This window comes from Tarenaya hassleriana, unplaced genomic scaffold (assembly GCF_000463585.1).
Source record: "Tarenaya hassleriana unplaced genomic scaffold, ASM46358v1 Cleome4, whole genome shotgun sequence".
Taxonomy (NCBI): domain Eukaryota; kingdom Viridiplantae; phylum Streptophyta; class Magnoliopsida; order Brassicales; family Cleomaceae; genus Tarenaya; species Tarenaya hassleriana.
Genome location: NW_010966881.1, coordinates 3,259,386 through 3,285,487, shown reverse-complemented (window position 1 = coordinate 3,285,487; position 26,102 = coordinate 3,259,386). Strand labels below are relative to the sequence as shown.

The window sequence follows — 26,102 nt, the reverse complement described above, 5'->3', positions numbered from 1 at the left end:
AGATGATCTCACGTGACGTCATGCTGAATCTGAAAAGCTTTTTTATCCAGCAATTATTCTTCTCATTTGACACGCTCAATATAGCTATAGTTTCATATATAAAATATCTCCTAACTAAATTCATTTTATCCTATATTTCCATGGAAGTTTGGGTTAGATTTGATTTGAATTCAATTAAAATTATCATTTCCAATGAGTTTCAACATACATAATATCAAATTGATTTTTAATTTGCTCCTAATTGTGTTCTGTGAGACATTCACTTATGTCAAAATATAAAAATCTTTAAGTTTTTCTGAACCGATCAGTTCCGCCTTGTTTATCTGTCCGACATGGTTTATCGGCTGTTACGTTGAACCGTTGAGTTTACCATCTACGATACTGTATCGTTCGTCCGGCTCTGTCTGTGTGATCCCATCGTTATAACAAAAAATACTCAAGAGACAGGTAAAGGGTCCACCAGAATAGCCATGGGTCTTTCTTGTTCATCCGAGCCGAGGACTGATACAGACAAGCCCAAGGATCCAAGAAGAGAGAATAGGAGCGCTTCAAGACATATTAGCCTATAAACTGTCGGCAGGCCCAAGCCCAAACAAAACTGTTTGATTCCATGCAAACCCCATAACTTTAAGGTTATTTCATTTTCGGCCACGAAACTTTCGTATCACCTCTCATCAACCTTACGTGTACAATTGTCACAATCACATACTCATACACTCGTGTGGAACTCTACGGAAAACGCTTGACAATGATCATGAACTGTCTTAATTATCATATAGAAAGCTCCGAGAAATGCCCTCATAAATAGGATTTAGAATCCAAGATGCAAGAGAATAAAGATCGCTTTATTATTATTATTACGATATTAATGTCACAAATGTATGCATATATATAAAATGCGAAACAATACAACTATGTTAATATAAATAATTAAATATATATCTAAATATTCTATAGCAGTTGTAGAGTCTAAATGCACTATTTTTGGATAAAATAAAAATAAAGACAAATAAAAATCTAAATAATATACAAGATTAAGATCAAAATTAGTTTTTTCATAAAAAAGAAGAATTTTAATTATAATACCTAATGAAATAAAGATGAATATTTAGTTGTCATGTTCAATGAAAAATACAAATTAAATGTTCTAATTATTAAATAGAAATATCGAAACCATTATATTATTTTTATAAAAAGTGAAGTAGTGAAAGAATATGAGAGCAGTTGTATAAATGTTGCATAGATTTGATGTCAATAATTTATTCGGATTGTATTCAATTTAGTAATAAGATAAAAAAAAATATTCTTTAACATCAGATAACTTATAAAAAATGTCATCATGTTTTAAAAATTATATATATATAATATAAAAAACTATTAAAAATATACTGTCACAAAAATAATGGAATTTATGATTTTTTATTTTTTGAAATCTATCAATAGCAACTTAATTTGTAATCATCTAAAATATTTTATTAATTATATCATCCAAATCAATTATTTGTATATTGAATGATTAATATGAGACTTGAGACGGTTGAGATCTTATAACTATTTTAAGACATCAATGCAGAATTTATTTTGAAAAATTTATCTATTAATTTTTCTATAAAATCAAATACAAAATTATATATATATAAAGAACAAATGTATTATTATGATAAATACATAGTAAAAATAAACAAAATAACAACAATTTGACTATACTACATTGCGAACTATGTAAGATGATATTGATCTTCATAATATACATATATATATATATATATATATATATTTAATATTGATACCTTTAATTTTTTGTATTTGATTAAGATTGAATTGATGATGGTTGTTTATCCTCATATACCAAAACTTTAATGGGAGTTTTTTTTTCTTTGAAATTTTATTAAAACTTATAAATAGTTCTCTTTTTTTAAAATATAAATAGGTTTACATATATACAATTTTTTTTTAAAATTTTATAAATTATTTTATAGAAATATGATAAACAAACTAAATAATTAAGTGGATTGCGATTTGTGGACATTTATAAAAAAAATAGATATAGATCAGTATTGTAGAACGTTTTCTTTACCAAGTCATGACATCTTAGAAATAATGTTTCTTGATGTTAATACTTATGAAATGTAATTCTTTATGTATATTATGAAATATATATATATATATATATATATATATGATGTTTTTTTATAAAAGGTACAAATATATTAATAAATAAAGAGTTTGTATACAAAATCGGTTAAGACCATATACCGTTTTAAGACCGGATACCGTATAAAGAAAGATACCCATGTACTACTAATTTGACACCATAACATTCAAGAGAGAAACAACAACATATATATGATGTTATTTTTATTTCTAACTAATCTATGAGATTCATGTGTTATAGTGTTATAGTGTTATGTTAAGTAATACAACAATTATATATGAATTTTGAAATACAAAATAAACATTAAAAACAGTCTGTTTAAAGATTATGGTGAATCAAATTTCTATAGAATTCTAAAGGAAACCTTTAGATAACAAATTGCTAATGTTGAAAGAGCTATAAAATTGAACTATCAATACATATCATGAAACAAACAAACATGATCAAAAATTACAAAATATGAAAATTTTAAAAACTAAAAAAACCTGGAAAAAAATTACCATCGAGATCTATAAAATAGGATCACATATCGTGTAGATAATGTATTGTCTGAAAGTCAACGCAAAGCTTTTAAATGATTATCAAAACTTTATTTTGACGTCAGATTTTCACCCAACTCGTCTTCTTTAGGCATGCAATGACGTGCATAACAGCGGTGATATGTTAAGGCAAAGACGGATATTTCTGTATATTTCTATTCCATTTCATATCACATCCGTGTATTCATGTTTATTTTTATAATTTTTTCTTTTTAATTTAAATTGAAATTTAAACTTAAAATAATGATATCCATTTTTATTTTTTTGTTACATTGTCTTTAGATATATTATATAATTTAACCCGAACCCAATGAATGATTACCCGTAGGGTGAGGTGATGGGCAGGGCTCTACGGTGTGGGCTTTGACCACTCCAAGCAAAAATCTGGTAAAAAATCTCAAAGAATCAAATCATAAGATTTTCTAAGAAAAATACATAAAATCTTCTTGATCTTGATATTAAAACCTAGACTTTTAAATGTTGGTCAAAATTCAGGTATTAATTTCATGGCGTATTTTTGGAAATCTTCTACCCGATTAAAAGAGTTTAGGTTTGAATATATAAGAAGGAAAAAAACTTGTACAATTTAAGGAAAACCCTAATTTCGTTAACAAGGATACGTCGGGCTCCGTCGTTGTCGGTGTTCTGTGGTAAGAATTCGAGATCTGTCCCTTTAATTCCCGCTATTTCATGAAAAAGATGGACTTGTTTTTTGTTGGTGTTCCAAGCGAGCTCCATCCGGGCTCTCATGGTGGTATTTAATCCTACGTTGGTGTTATTTTTGTAAATCGTGGAAGTGCAGAGCGGTAAATTATTCGTCTTGTTCTTGCAGCAGAAGACAAAAATGACGCGACGCAATAATTTGAAGAACATAACTCCAGTGCCAAGTGCAAAGGAATTTATCGACATCCTTCTTTCCCGAACCCAACGGCAGACACCGACTGTTGTCCACAAGGGTTCTAAGATTTGTGTTATCCGCGGCTTCTACATTCGCAAAGTTAAGTTCACGCAGCGAAATTTTCATGAGAAGCTGTCCACGATCATCGATGAATTCCCTCGTATCGATCATGACCACCCTTTATACGGTGACCTTCTTCACGTGCTCTACAACAAAGAACACTACAAACTCGCCCTCGGCCAAGTCAACACTGCAAGAAACCTAGTTACCAAGATTGGCAAGGATTATGGAAAGCTACTCAAGTATGGAGATTCTTTGTACCGGAACAAGTCCCTCAAGGTGGCTGCTCTTGGCCGTATGTGTACGGTTATAAGGAGCATCAGCCACAGTTTGGCTTATCTGGAACAGGTCAGACAGCACATGGCAAGGCTTCCCTCTATCGACCCCAACACCCGGACTCTCTTGGTCTGTGGATACCCGAACGTGGGCAAGAGCTCATTCCTGAACAGAGTTACCAGGGCTAATGTGGATGTCCAGCCATACCCTTTCACCACAAAGTCACTCTTTGTCGGCCATACCTATTTCAAGTACCTGAGGTACCAAGTCATCGATACACCCGGGATTCTGGACAGACCATTCGAAGACCGTAACATCATTGAGATGTGCAGTATTACAGCCTTAGCACATCTCCGAGCTGCCGTTTTGTTCTTTCTGGACATCTCGGGTTCGTGCGGTTACAGCATCGCTCAACAGGCAGCACTGTTCCACAGTGTAAAGTCCTTGTTTATGAACAAACCGTTGGTAATCGTCTGCAACAAGACTGATTTGATGCCCATGGAAAATGTGTCTGCGGAAGATAAGAAACTGATAGCGGAGATGAAGGCTGAGGCTTTGAAGACTGCGATTGGTACGTTGCCTCATGAGTTCAACAACGGCTTCTGTGATGTTTTCCGGCATCAGACATCCCTCAGGAATTACAACGATCAGCCTCTTCAGATTCGGACATTTTTGTACCACCCCACCAACCCAGATTGGGAAATCCTCCCTCACCACTATCCACCCAAGCTCTAACTCATCCACAGTATCCAACTGGGTGGTACCCTGTAAGCCGTGACGAACAAAACTTTCTTCTCGGTTGTCATAACGTAGAGAAAGACGGGTCAGCTGCGGGAAACTAATGGCTATATATTCAAGGAGCACACCAAGGGTATCGAATTTCACATCCCATAGCGAAAGAGTCATCAGTTGGGGCGCTGTTGAGATCACCTCCGTAAACCCCATGTAGACAAATGCGCTCCGTCTGAAATCGACACTCTCAAGCTTTTCAGCAGCCCCTGCAATATCAAGACGCCAGATGGAAGAGTCGTCGATCCTCAGATGCTTCGGTGTTCCATTTCCTGTGAGTTTGAAATGATGGAGAGCACAATCATTCACACTCAAACACTCAAGGTTGCCGGCCTCCACGACTAAAACCTGCTTTTCGGCTAAAAAGTTGGACCTAATTCGTTCCATGAGGAGGTTCTTCACTCCCGGGCAGATCACAGGCACATCCCAGCCCAACCTAATCATATGATGATTGACCAGCTCTAACTTTTCGATCTGTGGGCATGCACTGAGCAACAGGTTTAATTGCAAAGCTGCAATACGAACACGACACAGCGAGAGCGATTTAAGGTGAGGAAAGCTCTGAAAGTTCTGTTCAATCCGGACTCTAGCCCTAGAGGTGAGCTGCAACGTTTCCAGGTTTTGCCTCCCAATGATGCTAGAACATTGACACCTCGTGTAGTCCCGGCATTGAAGCATAATCTGCGCAACGTCTCCCTTGTGTGCCCGAGCCATTCAGTGACAACATCATTACGAAATCTATAAAATCCATCATCATCCTCAAACTCAATGGTCAGCTCTTGCACTCCTGTGGTCTGTGTGAGAGTGTGAGTGATAACCCTCTCTATATCTCTGGTATCGTAGAACCATGGAAATGGATGAACCCTGTGTACGAATGCGATCTGATGAAGATGATGATGATAAGCTTCGCGCCATCTCTTGGATGTTGTGGAAGCGATGACAACATCCCGGGCATTGTCAAGATGTGACAAAATGTTTCCGATCAATTCCACAGGAAGATTCTCCATTATCCTGTAAGCAAACGACAAATAAAAATCCGCAAAATAATCAACAATCGAAAATCCAACCAGCAGTCTCAAAAAGCAGTTAACTTGAATGCAGAACAACAAAAATGATCCAAGAAAAGCGATCGAATTCAAACAAACCCAACAAAACTTGAAGGCAGAGAAAAAGAACAACACAAGTTTGGCTAAAAATCGAAAACAGTACTGGAACAACGGTGATTGCTTTGTTAAATGACAAAGAAATCCAACCAACAATCTGAAAAAGCAGTTAACTCGAGGGCAACACAACAAAAATGATCCAAGAACATCGATCAAACTCAAATAAACCCAGCAAAACTTGAAGGCAGTGTAAAAGAACAACACAAGTTTGGCTAAAAATCTAAAACAATACTGGAACAACGATGATTGCTTTGTTAAACGATAAAGAAATCCAACCAGCAATCTGAGAAAGCGGTTAACTTGAGGGTAGAACAACAAAAATGATCTAAGAACAGCGATCGAACTCAAACAAACTCAATAAAACTTGAAGGCAGAGGAAAAGAGCAACACAAGTTTGGCTAAAAATCGAAAACAGTACTGGAACAGTGGTGATTGCTTTGTTCAACGACAAAGAAATCCAACCAGCAATCTGAGAAAGCGGTTAACTTGAGGACAAAACAACAAAAATGATCCACAAACAGCGATCGAACTCAAACAAACCCAGCAAAACTTGAAAGTAGAGGAAAAGAACAACACAAGTTTGGCTAAATATCGAAAACAATACTGGAACAACGATGATTGCTTTGTTGAATGACAATAAATCCAACCCGCAATCTGAGAAAACAGTTAACTTGAAGACATAACAACAAAAATGATTCAAAAACAGTGATCGAACTCAAACAAACCCAGTAAAACTTGAAGGCAAAGGAAAAGAACAACACAAGTTTGGCTAAAAATCGAAAACAATATTGGAACAACGGTGATTGCTTTGTTAAACGACAAAGAAATCCAATCGGCAATCTGATGAAGTGGTTAACTTGAGGGCAGAACAACAAAAATGATCCAAGAACAGCGATAAAACTCAAACAACCCCAGCAAAACTTGAAGACAGAGGAAAAGAACAACATAAGTTTGGCTAAAAATCGAAAACAGTACTGGAACAACGGTGATTGCTTTGTTGAACGACAAAGAAATACAACCAGCAATATGAGAAATCGGTTAACATGAGGGCATAACAAGAAAAATGATCTAAGAACAACGATCGAACTCAAATAAACCCAGCAAAACTTGGCAGAGCAAAACAGAAACACAAGTTTGGCTAAAAATCGAAAACAGTATTGGAACAACGGTGATTGCTTTGTTAAACGACAAAGAAATCCAATAAGCAATCTGAGAAAGCGGTTAACTTGAGGGTAGAACAACAAAAATGATCCAAGAACGACAAAGAAACCCAATCAGCAGCCGTTAACGTGCACCAAAATAAACAATCGCAATGCAAGAAGCAAGATACCATCAAAACCAATCAGAGAACCAAAATTCAGCCTAATACAAGAACAAAGATACGATAAAAGAAAGATTCAGAGTCCAAGATTTATTTACCCAAGGGAAATAGAGAAACTGAGTAGGCGAATGGAATCGCAGCAGCCCAGACGGAAGGCAATTCGGAAAGCATAAACGATCGGAAACGAGGAACAAGGAATCGAGTTCAAGAGAACGAAGAGGAGAACAGTTACAGAGATGCAGAGAGAGAATCGTAGCGATGGTGGTGGGGTTCTTCTTGAGATTTTGCGGGAAGACTGAGAATTTCAAAGATTCAAACAGTAAATATAGAATCCTTTGAATAATAAAAAAAGAGGTGACCTTTTTCTTTTAATTAAATAGAATGAAACTAATGTACGTACATGGCAACACATACCATACATGTATATACACCATATATATATACATATATAAAAACATACACTCCTATACATACATATATACAAAAAAATAATACATACATACATACATACATATATATACATACATACATACATCCAAAATTTAAAAAATTAAGTGAAACAAATACTATTCAAATAACCAAATCTCATATTTCACAATTTATTTCTACACAAGTTTGGCAAAAAATCGAAACCAGTACTGGAACAACGGTGATTGCTTTGTTTAACGACAAAGAAATCCAACCATCAATTTGAGAAAACGGTTAACTTGAGGGCAGAACAACAAAAATGATCCAAGAACAGCGATCGAACTCAAACAAACCCAGTAAAACTGGAAGGCAGAGGAAAAAAACAACACAAGTTTGGCTAAAAATTGAAAACAGTACTGGAACAACGGTGATTGTTTTGTTAAACGACAAAAAAATCCAACCAGCAATCTGAGAAAACGATTAACTTGAGGTCAGAACAACAAAAATGATCCAAGAACAGCGATCGAACTCAAACAAACCCACCAAAACTTGAAGGCAGAGGAACAGAACAATATAAGTTTGGCTAAAAATCGAAAACAGTACTGGAACAACGGTGATTGCTTTGTTGAACGACAAAGAAATCCAACCAGCAATATGAGAAAAGCGGTTAACTTGAGCGCAAAACAACAAAAATGATCCAAGAACAGCGATCGAATTCAAACAAACCCAACAAAACTTAAAGGCAGAGGAAAAGAACAACACAAGTTTGGCTAAATATCGAAAACAATACTGAAACAACGGTGATTGCATTGTTGAACGACAAAGAAATCCAACCAGCAATCTGAGAATTCGGTTAACTTGAGGACAGAACAATAAAAATGATCCAAGAACAACGATCGAACTCAAACAAACCCAGCAAAACTTGAAGGTAGAGGAAGACAATACAAGTTTGGCTAAATATCGAAAACAATAGTGGAACAATAGTGATTGCTTTGTTAAACGACAAAAAAATCCAACCAGCAATCTGAGAAAGCGGTTAACTTGAGGCCAAAAGAACAAAAATGATCCAAGAACAGCGATCAAACTCAAACAAACCCAGCAAAACTTGAAGGCAGAGGAAAAAGACAACACAAGTTTGTCTAAATATCGAAAATAATACTGGAACAATCGTGATTGCTTTGTTAAATGACAAAGAAATCCAACCAGTAATCTGAGAAAGCGGTTAACTTGAGGACAGAACAATAAAAATGATCCAAGAACGACAAAAAAACCCAACCAGCAGCTGTTAACGTGCACCAAAATAAACGACCACAATGCAAGAAGCAAGATACCATCAAAACCAATCAGAGAACCAAAATTCAGCCCAATACAAGAACAAAGATCCGATAAAAGAAAGATTTAGAGTCTAAGATTCGTTTACCCATGGGAAATGGAGAAATTGAGTTGGCGAATGGAATCGCAGCGACCCAGACGGAAGAGATTTTGGAAAGTAGAAACGATCGGATACGAGGAACAAAGAATCGAGTTCAAGAGAACGAAGAGGAAAACGGTTACAGAGATACAGAGAGAGAATCATAACGATGGTGGGGTTCTTCTTAGGGTTTTGCGGGAAGACTGGGAATTTCAAAGATTCGAACAGTAAATATAGAATTCTTTGAATAATAGAAAAAATGGTGACCTTTTTTTTTTAATTAAATAGAATTATCGAAACTAATGTACGTACATGGAACCACATACCACACATGTATATACACCATATATATATACATACATACAAACATACATTCCTATACTTACATATATACAAAAAAATCATACATACATACATACATATATACATACATACATCAAAATTTTAAAAAAATAAGTGAAACAAATACTATTCAAATAACCCAATCTCATATTTCACAATTTATTTCTACACAAGTTTGGCTAAAAATCGAAACCAGTACTGGAACAACGGTGATTGCTTTGTTTAACGACAAAGAAATCTAACCATCAATTTGAGAAAACGGTTAACTTAAGGCCAAAACAACAAAAATGATCCAAGAACAGCGATCGAACTCAAACAAACCCAGCAAAACTTGAAGGTAGAGGAAAATAACAACACAAGTTTGGCTAAAAATCGAAAAGAATACTGGAACAACGGTGATTGCTTTGTTAAACGACAAAAAAATCCAACCAGCAATCTGAGAAAGCGGTTAACTTGAGGGTAGAACAACAAAAATGATCCAAGAACAACGATCGAACTCAAACAAACCCAGCAAAACTTGAAGGCAGAAGAATTAAACAACAGAAGTTTGGCTAAAAATCCAAAACAGTACTGGAACAACGATGATTACTTTGTTAAACGACAAAGAAATCCAACCAGCAATCTGAGAAAGCGGTTAACTTGAGAGAAAAACAACAAAAATGATCCAAGAACAACGATCGAACTCAAACAAACCCAGCAAAACTTGAAGGCAGAGGAAAAGAACAACACAAGTTTGGCTAAATATCGAAAACAATATTGGAACAACGGTGATTGCATTGTTGAACGACAAAGAAATCCAACCAACAATCTGAGAAAGCGGTTAACTTGAGGACAGAACAACAAAAATGATCCAAGAACAACGATCGAGCTCAAACAAACCCAACAAAACTTGAAGGCAGAGGAAAAAGACAACACAAGTTTGGCTAAATATCGAAAACAATACTGGAACAACGGTGATTGCTTTGTTAAACGACAAAGAAATCCAACCAGCAATATGAGAAAGCGGTTAACTTAAGGCCAAAACAACAAAAATGATCCAAGAACAATGATCGAACTCAAACAAACCCAGCAAAACTTGAAGGTAGAAGAAAAGAACAACACAAGTTTGGCTAAATATCGAAAACAATACTGGAACAATGGTGATTGCTTTGTTGAACGACAAAGAAATCCAACCAGCAATCTGAGAAAGCAGTTAAAGAATAACAAAAATGATCCGAGAACAGCGATCGAACTCAAACAAACCCAGCAAAACTTGAAGGCAGAGGAAAAAGACAACACAAGTTTGGCTAAATATCGAAAACAATACTAGAACAACGGTGATTGCTTTGTTAAACGACAAAGAAATCCAACCAACAATCTTAGAAAGCGGTTAACTTGAGGGTAGAACAACAAAAAAGATTCAAGAATAGCGATCGAACTCAAACAAACCCAGCAAAACTTGAAGACAGAGGAAAAGAACAATATAAGTTTGGCTAAAAATCGAAAACAGTAACGGAACAACGATGATTGCTTTGTTGAACGACAAAAAAATCCAACTAGCAATCTGAGAAAGCGGTTAACTTGAGGGCAAAACAACAAAAATGATCCAAGAACAGCGATCGAACTCAAATAAACCCAGCGAAACTTGAAGGCAGAGGAAAATAGAAACACAAGTTTGGCTAAAAATCGAAAACAGTACTGGAACAACGGTGATTGCTTTGTTAAACGACAAAGAAATCCAACCAGCAATCTGAGAAAGCGGTTAACTTGAGGGCAGAACAACAAAAATGATCCAATAACGACAAAGAAACCCAACCAGCAACCGTTAACGTGCACCAAAATAAACGATCGCAATGTAAGAAGCAAGATACCATCAAAATCAATCAGAGAACCAAAATTCAGTCCAATACAAGAATAAAGATCCGATAAAAGAAAGATTCAGAGTCCAATATTCGTTTACCCAAGGGAAATGGAGAAACTGAGTAGACGAATGGAACCGCAGCGGCCCAGACGGAAGGTAATTCGGAAAGTAGAAATGATCGGATACGAGGAACAAGGAATCGAGTTCAAGAGAACGAAGAGGAAAACGGTTACAGAGATGCAGAGAGAGAATCATAACGATGGTGGGGTTCTTCTTGGGGTTTTGCGGAAAGACTGAGAATTTCAAAGATTCGAACAGTAAATATAGAATTCTTTGAATAATAGAAAAAAAGGTGACCTTTTTCTTTAATTAAATAGAATTATCGAAACTAATGTACATACATGGCAACACATACCACACATGTATATACACCATATATATATACATACATACAAACATACATACAAACATACACTCCTATATATACATATATATACAAAAAAATCATACATACATACATACATACATACATACATACATACATACATATATACATATATACATACATCCTAATTTTAAAAAAATAAGTGAAACAAATACTATTCAAATAACCCAATCTCATATTTCACAATTTATTTCTACACAAGTTTGGTTAAAAATCGAAAACAGTATTGGAACAACGGTGATTGCTTTGTTAAATGACAAAGAAATCCAACCAGCAATCTGAGAAAGCGGTTAACTTAAGGGCAAAACAACAAAATTGATCCAAGAATAGCGATCGAACTCGAACAAATCCAGCAAAACTTGAAGGCAGAGAAAAAGAACAACACAAGTTTGGCTAAAAATCGAAAACAATACTGGAACAACGGTGATTGATTTGTTAAACGACAAAGAAATCCAACCAGCAATCTGAGAAAACGGTTAACTTGAGGGCAGGACAACAAAAATGATCCAAGAACAGCAATCGAACTCAAACAAACCCAGTAAAACTTGAAGGCAGAGGAAAAGAGCAACATAAGTTTGGTTAAAAATCGAAAACAGTACTAGAACAACGGTGATTGCTTTGTTGAACGACAAAGAAATCCAACCAACAATCTGAGAAAGCGGTTAACTTGAGGGCAGAACAACAAAAATGATCCAAGAACAGCGATCGAACTCAAATAAACCCAGCGAAACTTGAAGGCAGAGGAAAATAGAAACACAAGTTTGGCTAAAAATCGAAAACAGTACTGGAACAATGGTGATTGCTTTGTTAAACGACAAAGAAATCCAACCAGCAATCTGAGAAAACGGTTAATTGAGGGCAGAACAACAAAAATGATCCAAGAACGACAAAGAAACCCAACCAGCAGCCGTTAACGTGCACCAAAATAAACGATCGCAATGCAAGAAGCAAGATACCATCAAAACCAATCAGAGAACCAAAATTCAGTCCAATACAAGAACAAAGATCCGATAAAAGAAAGATTCAGAGTCCAAGATTCGTTTACCCAAGGGAAATGGAGAAACTGAGTAGGCGAATGGAATCGCAGCGGCCCAGACGGAAGGCAATTCGGAAAGTAGAAACGATCGGATACGAGGAACAAGGAATCGAGTTCAAGAGAACGAAGAGGAAAACGGTTACAGAGATGCAGAGAGAGAATCGTAGTGATGGTGGGGTTCTTCTTGGGGTTTTGCGGGAAGACCGAAAATTTCAAAGATTCAAACAGTAAATATAATAATAGAAAAAGAGGTTACCTTTTTTTTAATTAAATAGAAATATCGAAACTAATTATTTTCTGGGTTCTTTTTCAATTATTTTTTTTTCAAAATTGAATTGAAAAGTGTGTGTGTGGATATATATATACAGGTACATATATATTAAAAATAAAAATAATTATAATTTTATTAAAAATAATAAAAAGATAAAGAATACACATACACACATATAGATATATATATATATATGTATGTATATTCAAAATCGTTTATTCTTATGGATTAAGTTTAGTTACCTTCATATTCCTCAAGAAAAATCGTTTATGATCTTCTGTTGTAAACCGAAAAGGTAGTTCACACGTATTTCTTTTCTTATTATGTACATACATAACATCATAGAGAATATATATAGGCAACAAACTATGTACGTACATGGGAACAAATGAAAAGAAACGTCTAGAATATGTGCACGCAAACTCCACGCATCGTGACTGAGGTTAGCAAGCCTTGCGTCCCTTTGGCTAGTCATCATTTTATTTTTCAACACCTAATATAGAACTCGATGGCTAGGAACAATCTATAAATTAAGGAGACCGAGTCAGTTCAACAGTCTCATCATCTGGTTTAACCCAATTCCTGTATTGATGCTAATTTTTTAATTTTAGTCTCGGTTTATTCGGTTAACCGAAATTAATCAGTTATTTATCCAAACCAAACCGATCCGATCGGTTATGCTATATCTTTGATTTGATTAATTGATTTTAGGGCGACCGATGGCAATGCAATCGCAACATAACGTTAACATTCTAACTCTTAATTTTTCGGACGGGTTTCGTACTTTGGATTTTAATGTGTCTGTCTTTCTAGTGTTTGTGATAGATTTGAGTATAACAAAAAGTGTTTTAGGTAGAATAACAAATAGGTTCGAGGGTAGAAGAAGTATAATGTGAAAAGGTTTGAAAATGGTGGAGAATAATTCTCCAATTGGTGTTATTCTTCTGATCAATGATCAATGTACATAGCATATATACATAGAATAGAATCAAAGAAATAAGCCAAGAATATAAAATACAAACGGCTACAATATATATATATATATACATGGAATGCAATCTTCTATCTTGAATCAATCTTGTAGATTTAGATCTTTATTCATGGGTAGAATGGGAAGCGGCTAGTTGAGATGGTACCTAGCCACCTCGCCAATCCTTCGGTACATGTTTGATTGAGTGATCAAGTTCATGTCTTAGGGTCAGTCACCACGTCTACACGTGCATATATCTTGTCATGTTAAGACTATGTATATATATATAGAGAGAGAAAACAGAGCCCAGTCTGTCACTCTCACTCTGTATTCTTCTTCTATGGCCACTCTCTCTCTCCGCTTCTATGCGTTCTATTTTCTCTTCTTCGCTCTTTCGCCTTCTATCTTGAATCTCCGGCATCCATCTGCGGCGGCGACGGCGGAATCACGGTGCCAGATCCCACCGGTGATATTCAACTTCGGAGATTCAAACTCCGACACCGGAGGTCTCGTCGCCGGACTCGGATTCTCCGTCAATCTTCCCAACGGGCGCTCCTTTTTTCGGCAATCCACCGGCCGGTTATCCGACGGACGTCTCGTCCTAGATTTCCTCTGTGAGTCAAACTTTTTTCTTTTTTTTTTTTAAATAAAAAATTATGGGGATTAAGGTCATTGGCGATAGTGTCAGATCCACCGTTGATTTCATCAAATCCGATGGAACAATAAGCGTAATCAACGGCTGAGATGCACTCTTACGAGTGATGTCGGTGTTCGCGCGTGTGGGATGTCGGATGTCGGAAACAGGCATCGATCGGTGGATCTATTCAAAGAAAGTGGGCCCACGTGGGCTCTGTAGATCCGGCGCGTGTGTCTCAACCGCGTTCCATTAAATCGTCAATTTGGGTGGGGTTTTACCGACCAGACCCGATCCGAATTAGTTTAGATTCCGGTTTACTTTAAACGGTTCGGTTCTACATTGTCAAACCCAAGTTGAGTTGTGGTCGGTTAGGTTTGTTAGGTCCCTTGATCACTTAGAGATGCGAATAAAAAAAATGATGGAAACTAGAAATAAACCTAGAATGTCATATTTTTTTTTTAAATTGAATAATATGAAAAACTGCAAACCAAATGAGAAAAACAAAGAAAATATAAAAAAACGAGAAAAACATTCAAATTAAATTCCGGTTTGATCTGTCTAAATCAAATCCAAAATTAATCTCATCCCAATTACCCAACAATTTTAGAGTATTCGGATTCGTATTTCACCACGTACCCGGTACCTTAACCTAATTTTCAAAAAATAAGGTTAATTTTGTAATTTAAAAAACTATTAAAAATAACTCCATTTTAGATTTTTAAAATTAAATATAATTTTGTAAAAATTCTATAAAATTTAAAGGGGTGTTATGAATATGTTAGTTTCATAAATCCAAATCCAACATATGAGTAATCTTGGTTGATAAAAAAATTGGAACCTGACCCTTGAAGTTAAAATCATAGGAATTATTAAACTTTTATAAGAGTTCTAAACTGTATATATGAATATTAGTAGATATTTTATCAAAAAAAAATATATTAGTAGATAAATTAATCTCAGTGGATTTGTAATCAGTACATGGATGTGTTAATGACTTAAGTAATGAATGAAACATGATGTGCAGGCCAGAGTTTGAATACAAGTCTATTGAACCCATACTTAGACTCACTAGCTGGATCCAGGTTCCAAAATGGTGCAAACTTCGCCATTGTTGGCTCCTCTACTCTCCCAAGATTCGTCCCCTTTGCTCTGAATATCCAGCTGATGCAGTTCCTCCATTTCAAGTCCCGAGCCCTCGAGCTAGCTTCTAGTTCTGGTTACTCATCCAAAACCTTCTCCTCTGTCTCTCTCCTTCTGTTCTGTTCCGTTGTTTCTTTTTTCGATTGTCTTGATTCGTTGTTTGCTGAATTGTGTCTGCAGATCCGCTGAGGGAGATGATGATAAGCGAAGATGGATTCAGAAGCGCGTTGTACATGATCGATATCGGTCAGAACGATATCGCTGATTCTTTCTCGAAGGGCCACTCGTTTTCCCGAGTGGTGAAAGAGATTCCGAATGTCATTTCTGAGATCAAAGATGCCGTAAAGGTTAGAGCTTTGATATTATTTTGATGGGTTGCATAATAATGAATGATGAACCACGTATGTTCATGTGAATTTACGGTAGAAATCTATTCACTTTTCGCAAGGATTTTTATTATTATCACATTTTGGAACTTTAGGCAACACTTATGGAGATTCTTAGCCTCCTCCTTTGCCACTTTTTGCCTATACCATCTTTGCTTTTGGATAAAGTTTGATACTTTTAGGGAAAAAAACACATATTGCAGACTTTGTACAATCAGGGAGGGAGGAAATTCTGGATTCACAATACTGGACCGTTAGGTTGTCTGCCTCAGAAGCTCGAAATGGTTCAGAAGAAAGATCTTGATGAGCATGGCTGTCTGGCAAGCTACAACTCGGCTGCCAAACTGTTCAATGAAGGATTGGATCATATGTGTCGTGATTTGAGGACCGAACTAAGAGATGCAACCGTTGTTTATGTCGACGTATATGCTATCAAGTACGACCTCATCGCCAATGCCACCAAATACGGTAAGCTCAATAGAAGCAGTTCTTTGCGTTTGATGTCATTTTTGTTCAATCATAGTGATCTTGTTTCTTCCAGTGATTTCAAATGGATCAACCCCGTGTTTCATTGTTCGATCTGAATCCGATTGATCTCAATGCAGGTTTCGAGAAGCCGTTAATGGCGTGCTGTGGATTTGGAGGACCACCTTACAACTACAATGTGAACATAACGTGCGGGCACGAGGGCGCGAAGGCATGCGATGAAGGGTCTCGGTTCCTAAATTGGGACGGAATCCATTACACCGAGACGGCCAATGCAATGGTGGCCATGAAAGTGCTGTCGATGCAGTACTCTACGCCAAGAACTCGGTTCGATTTCTTCTGCCGTGGCTGAGATGCTTAAGAACATGTCCCGTTGTTGGTGTCTGTTTTATGTCCAAAGTCTGAACCTTTTGCTCGTCACGTTCGCAGATCTAATTATAATGAATCATGAGAGAGAAAGGGCTGTGTGAATTTTGTAGGAAATTCTTTTCGTTTGTTTCGCAGCAAAGTGTTCTTTCCATATATTATATATAGTATATATAGATAGAGAGAGAGAGAGAGGTGTAGTTGTTTACAGAAGCGAGCAACTTGAAAATTTCTGGTGAAGATTCTGTAGTGTCCGATTCGTGAATGAAGCCACGACTGCTCCTACGTAGAACATATTGTTCGCTTGTCGGTAACAATGGTAATGCTCAAATCTCTCATCTTTGTCGCATCAACCGAATAAACGATGCTCGAGAAGTGTTCGATTCATTGCCCTGCAAGACAATTTCTTCCTGGAACTCCATGGTTTCTGGGTACTTTGAAAACCGCATGCCGAGAGAAGCCCAGCTTCTGTTCGATCAAATGCCTCAGAGAAACATCATCTCGTGGAATGGGTTGGTTTCTGGGTATGTTAAGAACGGGATGATTAATAAAGCTTGGGAAGTGTTCGATGCAATGCCTGCGAAGGACGTTCGTTCCTGGACCGCGATGGTCAAAGGGTATGTTCAAGAGGGCATGGTCGCTGAGGCGGAATCGCTGTTTTGGAGAATGCCCGAGAAGAACGAGGTTTCTTGGACTGTGATGCTTGGTGGATTGATTCAAGATGGACGGATCGACGATGCACGCAAGTTGTATGATGCAATGCCGATGAAAGACACAGTTGCAATGACTAATATGATCGGTGGATTGTGCAATGCAGGGAGAGTGGACGAGGCGAGAGAGATTTTCGACAAGATGCTGCATAAAAATGTGATTACTTGGACCACAATGATTCAAGGGTATGGACAGAGCAATCGTGTGAATGTTGCTAGGAAGCTGTTTGAAGTGATGCCCGAGAAAACCGAAATCACATGGACGAACATGCTTTTAGGCTATACCAGGAGCGGAAGAATGGAGGAGGCCGAAGATCTTTTCGAGGCGATGCCCGTGAAGCCGGTTATTGCATGTAATGCTATGATTGTCGGGTTTGGGAAATGGGGAGAGATCGCAAAAGCAAGGAGGGTTTTTGATCAGATGATGGAGAGGGATGATGCTACATGGAATGAAATGATCAAACTTCATGAGAGAAAAGGGTTTGAATTAGAGGCGTTCAAGTTGTTTACCCTCATGCAGAGACGGGGGATTAGGCCGACGTTTCCATCACTGATCAGCATCCTTTCCCTCTGCGGAAGCTTAACAAGTCTCAGCCATGGCAGACAGGTTCATGCTCGACTGGTGAGATCTCAATTCGATGTTGATGTGTATGTTGCCTCTGTTTTGATGACCATGTACGTCAAATGTGGTGAGCTTGCGAAAGCAAAACTAGTATTCGACAGGTTTGCTACAAAGGACATCGTCATGTGGAATTCAATCATTTCCGCTTATTCCCAGCACGGTCTCGGAGAGGAAGCTCTGAATGTTTTCCATGAGATGTCGTTGTTCGGCATTATGCCAAATGAAGTGACCTTTGTTGCAATTCTCTCAGCATGTAGCTACACAGGAAAAGTCGAGGAAGGGCTTAAGATCTTCGAGTCAATGGAATCAAAGTATCGGGTAAAACCGATATCTGAACATTATTCTTGTGTTGTGGATATGCTTGGACGTGCAGGACGGGTAGACGAGGCAATGCGGCTGATCGAGAGTATGACCATGGAACCAGATGCTGCTGCTTGGGGTTCCCTGTTAGGAGCATGTAGAACTCACTCTCGGCTGGATTTAGCCGAAGTTGCTGCAACCAAACTCATCGAGATTGAACCCGAAAATTCCGGCACTTACATCTTACTCTCCAACATATATGCATCACGAGGCAAGTGGGCTGAAGTTGCGGAACTGAGGAAAACCATGAGGGAAAGGAACATAAGCAAATCGCCCGGCTGCAGCTGGATTGAAGTGGAGAAGAAAGTGCACATGTTCTCTGGTGGAGACATTACAAGACATCCTGAACACGGTTTGATCTCGAAAATGTTGGAGAAGTTAGATGTGTTACTGAGAGAAGCAGGGTACAACCCCGATATCAGCTATGCATTGCACGACATAGACGAGGAAGAGAAGGCGAATAGCCTGAGATACCACAGCGAGAGGCTGGCGGTGGCTTATGGCCTATCGAAGTTGCCTGAAGGAGTTCCCGTTCGGGTCATGAAGAACCTTAGGGTTTGCGGGGATTGCCACACGGCCCTCGGGTTAATCTCGAAGGTGACGGGAAGGGAGATCATTCTAAGAGATGCAAACAGGTTTCATCTGTTCAAGGACGGCCGGTGTTCCTGCGGAGGTTATTGGTAATAAAAGTCTATGGATTGTGATGCAGAGACGAGATGAAGAAAGAACTTGGCTGGCTACCCGTCAAAATTCTCATGGATGGTTCTGATCCGAGCAAGAAAGCTCGCTCTTTTCTTTCGCTTGGTTCTTGTTTGCAACTGATTTGCCAATTTGAGATGGAAAAGCTCACTGCTTTGCTGATAAAACCACAGTTCGCCTGTAGCTGTGGTTACGGCTTTACTCGGTCTCTACAATGTTCAGTGGCTCGGAACCAACTCGTTTTTTGAGCTCGTTTAAAAACGAACCCGAGCGAACCAAGTTCGTAATCAGCGAACTCATGACGATCTGGACCGGACAGAGCCGAGGCGAAAAAGCTGGTGAGCCAATGATGTTTTTGCTCTACAAATACAAGTAGAATTTAATATAATACTTGTATCTGAATTGATGGATTATAATTTTATGCTTATTTATATTTGATTTCTTATATATATATATTTGTATTTGGGATTGAAAAACAAGCTGTGAACGAAGCTACACTTCGTTGCGCCGATGAAAGGGTATGGAAACCTCAGGTTTATTGTTATTTTTCATCCTTTGGTGTTGTTCTTGTTTGATGTATTGTTCGGTTCTCGGAAGTGTTCTTCAGAAGTTGCCAATCATTCCGGAAGATGGTCCAATCTCAACTGTAAGAAGGGTATGCTGAACTTATCTTCTTTGTCCATTCATTTGTTTTTGCAGACTTCTCTTTCTGCAACTATGTGTATGAACATTCCCTGAGATTCGCTGTGCAAAACAAGATGAAATCTCTTTTTGTTTCGCTAACTGAGGAGATCCAGATGAGATTCTCGGCTTCTCTGCTCGAGGTACTCGCTTCTTTGTGCAAGTAATCTTATTCAATTTTAGCCCAGAACTCGTAACTTTTAATCTGTGTTCGTGATATTTGTTTCTTGGATCATTTGTGTCTCATCAGAATCCTTTATCAGTGAATGCAAATATGTTTTCGTTTCTCCAGTATTTGATTCTGTTTCTCTGCAAAGTGTTTGCTCTGTTCTGTTCATGAGTTCACTGTGAATTCTAAAGATCAGAAATCTTTGACGATAAAAGAAACTAACGTTTTGCCAAATTGCTCTGATGCCCTTTACCTGCAATGAACCACTGATTACGATTCCTGTTGTGTCACTAATGAGCATCTTTGCTGTTATGTGATCTTTTCTAACTCTTCCTACCCCGAGAATACGTTCACTGCAGTGTATTGCTAGTTTCAATCTGGTACGAATACGTTCCTAGTGGCGTAAATGTACCGGGAAATCTGCAATCTTTCAGGACAACGGCTAATCCCGGGGAATGTGCATTCTATAGTATGGAAAATGAACTTTTGAGCACATTGCCCTGTTTGCTTTTCACATCTGTGTATACATATCTGATCTAAGTTTGCTAGGATCTTCTTCTGTTACCGATCCCGGAAACTTTTCAAGCAGTGTCTTGTCTGTACACTTCCATATGCATTCCGGCGCAAAGGGTTTTGCCAAAATCTCTCCTTTCAGAAGAGAAACAACTCAAACGTGCATGGGAAGGCTTTTCATGAACGAGAACTGAAAGCTCGAGTTCCGGGCTGGCGCCGGTTTGGTCGGTGTAGTTACGGGAGGCCTGGGAATCCGAAATTTCGGGTATCCGTTTGACCCCTGAGCCGGCTGTCCAAAACTTCGGATTTTCGTCCACCGACGAGACGAGTATGTGCGCTTCAGGCGGCCAGAATCCAACCTTCGGGTTCAGATTCGGATTTCGTTACGGATTTCGACTTTCGACGACGAAATTCTGTTGTCGTTGTCATTTATCCAGGCGATGATTGTTTGTACTGTCACTGCATTGGCATATGCAACGGTTTTACGTTCTTAATGTATCACTAGTGATACAACAATTTTTCTTGCAATTTATGTCATTTGCGTTGTTAATCCCTTGTTTTTTTTTCTTTTTAATGATAAACGTTAAAAAAGTATTTTCATCAGTTAGAAGAATGAGAGGAGTGTGCTGTTTTTAATGTCTTGTGAATGGCAGCCAAATTTTTATGTATCTATTGAGATAATTGTCATCAAGATTATGTATTGTGTACGTACATATTTCCTTGGACCTACAAACGGGGGCGGACAATAAATGCGTTCAAAAATAAAAAATCTATAACGACGTAAAATGGATAAACATCAAGAAAGAACCGTGTTCATGCATGCAACGTAAAAATGTTCACACCTTTTGTATTTGTTCCATTAGGGTTCCGTGCATGAAGATGAACACGGAGTTTACTCATGCATTTTGTAACTTGCTAAACGAACGTGAGAAATAATTGTTAATATTTTCTTGTTCTTTTTCCTTTTTTTTTTTGTTAACTAGATATTTAACATTAATATAGTTTTTATATTTGGTTCGAATTTGGATATATGATTTTTTTGGGTTATAAAAAATATACCTATTTGATTTTTTTAAATCAAATTCAATTAAGATTCAATTGTATATTGTTCTATTCAAATTGATTAGGTTTTGTATAAGAAATAGAAACCCGGTTAAAACGAAAATATAGCGGTTAGACCTACATATCCGCCTTCCAACTTTTCGTTTACTATATTTTTTGAATCGTAATCATTGTTAAAGCCAACATATGAAAATTAATGAGCAAGTTTATAAACTCTTCGTCACTTGCACCATTATCGTTGTTTAAATTAGGTTGAATATTTGCGATTTATCTTTTATATCGGGTTTTGAATATGTTAATGCGATTTTTCACGTTTTGTACATTATATAATCTTGTATAATATATTTGCACGAGTTTTACAAAAAAAAAAAAAAAAAAAATTATGAGCTCTTTCTGTTAATTATATGTTAATGATTTTTTTTCCTTTTGCTCTTCCTTATTTTAAATTTGCAAGTTGGATTTTGGGATGAGGTCAACACGAAACAGAGTAAACTGAAATAAATCAAGATCGGCAGCTTACCTAAAGCAAGAAATTTATTCATATATATATATATATATATATATATATATTATATAGAAGAGAACTGAACTATTGCATGGATTTGTCCATGCAAACAATTTATTTAAACTGATAAGTATATAATACATAATTGTAACAATCAGAATTCAAATTTCATTCAAAATATATACTAAAGTAGAAATATAGTTAGATAGATTGGTAGACGTATATATGGGGAACCTGTCCTTAAATAATGATCATAAAATTCATGCCTTATTGGTGACCGTAGAAACTTTAATCATTTGGTAATTATAGGAACTCAAAAATTTATAAAAAATAAAAAAATAATAATAAGAAGAAAGATTCAATTATTTGGGCAATAAATTAACTCAATGCAATGCTATTGTATTACAGCCTATACACACGCTTTCTTCTGCAAGAGTAAAAACCCATACTAACACTTTTAGTCATGAAACTTTCCAACTTCATATATATAAATATATATATATATATATGTATGTATATATATGCACATAGACAGACTCTTGAATAGCATCAAAATCAACCCTTTTATCCCTCTGCACTAATTTCCCTTTCCTCCTGTCCTCAATCCTTAAGACCAAACCCACAAAAGAAATTAATAATGAGGGGAGTTATTGTTAGAAGTGTATGGTTAATGGTGTTGGCGATTGGCGTTTGCGGTGTAACAGCGATTGCGTCGGCTTCATTAAGAGTTGGGTATTACAGAACGAGATGTCCAAACGCTGAGGCTATTGTAAGAAAAGCTGTGAAAAGAGCAATGTCAAGGGATCCTGGTGTTGCTGCTGCTCTCATTCGTATGCATTTCCATGACTGCTTTGTCCGTGTACGTATTTTTTTTTTATGTACTTATATATGTATAAGACAAATTAAAATATATGATTTGATATATATATTGTGGATTTTTTTTATTAAAATTGATTTTATTAACGCAGGGATGTGATGCATCAATCCTACTCGATACGACTCCTGAAAACGCATCGGAGAAAGAAAACGCCGCAAACACTCCAAGCCTTCGAGGCTTCGAAGTCATCGACGACGCCAAACGCAGACTCGAATCGCGATGCTCTCAAACGGTCTCATGCGCCGACATCCTAACGTTTGCGGCCCGCGACAGCGTTTGCGAGACCGGCGGTTCGCACTATCGCGTTCCCTCTGGACGCCGCGACGGGAGAGTCTCGCTCAAGGACGAACCCTCTCTTCACTTGCCTTCACCTTCCTTGGACGCCAAGCAACTCGAAGAGAGCTTCGCCAAAAAAGGATTGACGCTCGACGAGATGGTAACCCTAAGCGGCGCACACAGCATCGGGGTTTCTCGCTGTTCTTCGTTCTCCGGTAGGTTGTTTTCGTTCAACTCGACCCACGAGCAAGACCCTTCTCTGAATCCTGGTCTAGCCAAGGTTCTGAGATCGAAATGCCGGTCTGATATGGATTCAACGGTGGACCTGGACGTCAAAACGCCGAATAGATTGGATAACGAGTACTATCTGAATCTGATGAATCGTAACGTCGTCTTGACGTCGGATCAGAGCCTTATGAACAGCTCTGAAACCGCGAGAATGGTGAGATTCAACGCGGAAAACGGCCGGGTTTGGGCGAGGAGGTTTGCGAGAGCTATGGTTAAGATGGGTTCCATTGAAGTGTTGACAGGGTTCGAGGGCGAGGTCAGGAAGAACTGCAGGGTCGTGAACCCGTATATATGATTATATCGACGACGATCCATGCCATTCTATTTGTTGTTTTCAAGAACTGAAAGATCAAGTAAGGTTTCTTAATTGTAATGTTTGATTTTGTTAATGGATGAATCAAAGTTCTATGGAGCCGATGCAATCCAAGACACCTCGGTTTCCAATATGCAACCCATCTTGTGAATGGATGATGTCTTTATTACCTGCATTAATAGTTGTTTTAATTAAATGGAATAGACACAAAAGTATTATTGTGATGAAGGAAGATAAATGGGGTATGGGAAAAAAAACATGAATTTTTAAAAATTGATAAATAAATAAAAAGAATTTTTAATTTGGGGAAAATCTCCAATAAAATATTGAATTTTGAAAATCTAGAAAATAATACAAGTTCTCATTCGCTTCCAGACTAAACATAAATTTCCGATTTTCTTAGCAAATTCCGATGGGATCGTTAGTGATATTAATCAACGGATAGAAATCGAACAATAAAATAAAATAAAAACATAAGTTTACAAAAATATACATATATATATACATATAAATGCAATCTGTAGGTGATTGTGTATAATATGTGTTTTTCAAATTTTGTTTTTTATTTATTTTTTTTACGTGGTGGTATTGGCGGCATGCCTCGTTAACTGATTAACGCAGGTTCCATTAGAATTTTTTTTTATAAATAAAGTCGGCAATTCATTTTAATTTGAAGTCGAGTAAAATTTCATATTATCTTTAAAAAAAAACAAAAGAGAGAGTATAAGAAACCACCATTTCACATGTGATGTTGCCCCCAACTTGCTTGATTTTCTTATTATCCTAATTAAAAAAAAAAGTCGCATTAACAACTTTATAAAAAAAACAAAGCTTTTTTTTTTTCCTGAAAAAGCAGAACAATGCAGATATCCAAAACGTGTTTACACACGCACTAACGATAAGGTGCGTAAATAGGCAAATTAATTAGCTTGAAAACCCCATTAAAAAATGCTTGATTTGTAGAATTCTTAAACCTTTGTTTTTACTGATTTTGAATAAAACCTGTACCGAACAATACGATGATCATCTCAATCTGCGGACGAAGTTTCTGTCCGGAAACATGTTGGCCGTGGTACCCGAACCTGTCCGATCCATGAGTATCCGAAAATTGTAAACTCGAGCCGTCATGACGCCGTCATCGGATTCGAGTACGGATTTTGTCGGCTTATTACAGTATCCGGCGGCACCCGAGCCGAGGGGGAGATGGGAGAGAGAGCGCGTCAGTCGAGAGGCGTGAGGCCACAAACGCCGCGAGAGGCAGTCCTAGGGTTTTCTTTTCGAAGTTTTGAGACTCGAGATTTTTGGGTATGAGTGATTTTTTTTGTAATCATAAACAAAAAATTAGGGTTTTGTGAATCCTCGACACTCGAGAGGCAAACGAGGGCAATTTCGCAATCCCTTGCCTTCACCCCATCGTGACCTTCCCCATCAACAGGTACCTGAGTCTTTGTTGGGTTCTCTAAGGGTACCCGTTCATCTGTCCGGGTAAGGCAGTAATAGTGCTGAAGGCTTAACCTGCAAGAAAGCGGCCGCCATAACAGTGAAATAGTTTTTTGGATAAGTGAAAATGGAAATTGCAAATCCTTTTTCTGCAAAGTTTTGTGGATCGGCATATGCTTGAGACTGATAACTTTCTTTTAAAAAATATTCTCATGTTCTTATGCGAAAAAGACGATGTCTTTGCAGAAGAAAAGATAAAGAGATGAGAGAGATTGGCCAAAGAAAAAGACCTTCGTGGCAAAGCAAACGCCTCAAGTACATACAGTCAGCCTCTTCCCCCTTTCTCCCCCTTCTTTCTCTTCACCTTCTCTCCATTTATTTTGGCTTTTCAATTGTTTATTCTGTCTCTTGGCTTCATCTTCCACGCACCAAATGTTACCGAATGTCCACCATCAGTCTCTTCCTCACAAACGCAGAAAGAGAAAACTAATCTCTCTCCTCTCTCTCTCTCTCTCTTATGATGCAGAAGGAGCTACCTTACTTCAACATCATCTCCTCCTCCTTCTTGTTTCAGTTTCTTGTCCTGAGCTCTTCTTCTTCTGCAACAAGACATGACATGTCGACAAACCCACCAACGGTTTTCCCTAC

The 26,102-nt window shown here is 37.4% G+C and overlaps 6 protein-coding genes across 8 annotated transcripts in view; 5 read left to right on the top strand and 1 right to left on the bottom strand.

Moving 5' to 3' along the window:
* Window positions 1-3,538: 3,538 nt before the first annotated feature.
* LOC104824560 (nucleolar GTP-binding protein 1-like) lies at window positions 3,539-4,663 on the top strand. The gene has a single exon (XM_010556656.1). It carries the CDS (start codon window positions 3,539-3,541, stop codon window positions 4,661-4,663), a length of 1,125 nt encoding a protein of 374 aa, XP_010554958.1.
* Window position 4,664: 1 nt separating this feature from the next.
* Window positions 4,665-5,724, bottom strand: LOC104824558 (F-box/LRR-repeat protein At1g67190-like). Its single transcript, XM_010556655.1, has 3 exons — window positions 5,343-5,724; window positions 4,795-5,229; window positions 4,665-4,693 (listed from the first exon to the last, which is right to left on the bottom strand). Exons 1-3 carry the CDS (start codon window positions 5,722-5,724, stop codon window positions 4,665-4,667), a joined length of 846 nt encoding a protein of 281 aa, XP_010554957.1.
* Window positions 5,725-14,065: 8,341 nt separating this feature from the next.
* On the top strand, window positions 14,066-17,093 carry LOC104823714 (GDSL esterase/lipase At1g09390). Its single transcript, XM_010555406.1, has 5 exons — window positions 14,066-14,538; window positions 15,586-15,777; window positions 15,882-16,048; window positions 16,291-16,555; window positions 16,693-17,093. Exons 1-5 carry the CDS (start codon window positions 14,199-14,201, stop codon window positions 16,923-16,925), a joined length of 1,197 nt encoding a protein of 398 aa, XP_010553708.1. The 5' UTR covers window positions 14,066-14,198; the 3' UTR covers window positions 16,926-17,093.
* Window positions 17,094-17,188: 95 nt separating this feature from the next.
* On the top strand, window positions 17,189-21,243 carry LOC104823713 (pentatricopeptide repeat-containing protein At1g56690, mitochondrial-like). Of its 3 annotated transcripts, none has more exons than XM_010555404.1 (3): window positions 17,189-19,668; window positions 20,030-20,154; window positions 20,770-21,243. In XM_010555404.1, the coding sequence occupies exon 1, from the start codon at window positions 17,204-17,206 to the stop codon at window positions 19,313-19,315; it is 2,112 nt and encodes a 703-aa protein (XP_010553706.1). In that variant the 5' UTR covers window positions 17,189-17,203; the 3' UTR covers window positions 19,316-19,668; window positions 20,030-20,154; window positions 20,770-21,243. The 3 variants fall into 3 exon arrangements, with proteins under 3 accessions (XP_010553706.1, XP_010553705.1, XP_010553704.1); XM_010555403.1 differs by having other exon boundaries at window positions 20,730-21,243; XM_010555402.1 differs by having other exon boundaries at window positions 20,030-21,243.
* Window positions 21,244-22,809: 1,566 nt separating this feature from the next.
* Window positions 22,810-24,152, top strand: LOC104823712 (peroxidase 5-like). Its single transcript, XM_010555401.2, has 2 exons — window positions 22,810-23,119; window positions 23,229-24,152. Exons 1-2 carry the CDS (start codon window positions 22,898-22,900, stop codon window positions 23,994-23,996), a joined length of 990 nt encoding a protein of 329 aa, XP_010553703.1. The 5' UTR covers window positions 22,810-22,897; the 3' UTR covers window positions 23,997-24,152.
* A 1,697-nt stretch (window positions 24,153-25,849) lies between these two features.
* LOC104823711 (PLASMODESMATA CALLOSE-BINDING PROTEIN 4-like) overlaps window positions 25,850-26,102 on the top strand; it is a 2,345-nt gene continuing 2,092 nt past the window's right edge. The window contains exon 1 of the mRNA XM_010555399.1: window positions 25,850-26,096. Coding sequence (XP_010553701.1) covers window positions 25,972-26,096 — 125 coding nt within the window. The 5' untranslated portion in view covers window positions 25,850-25,971. The remainder of the gene's footprint in view (window positions 26,097-26,102) is intronic.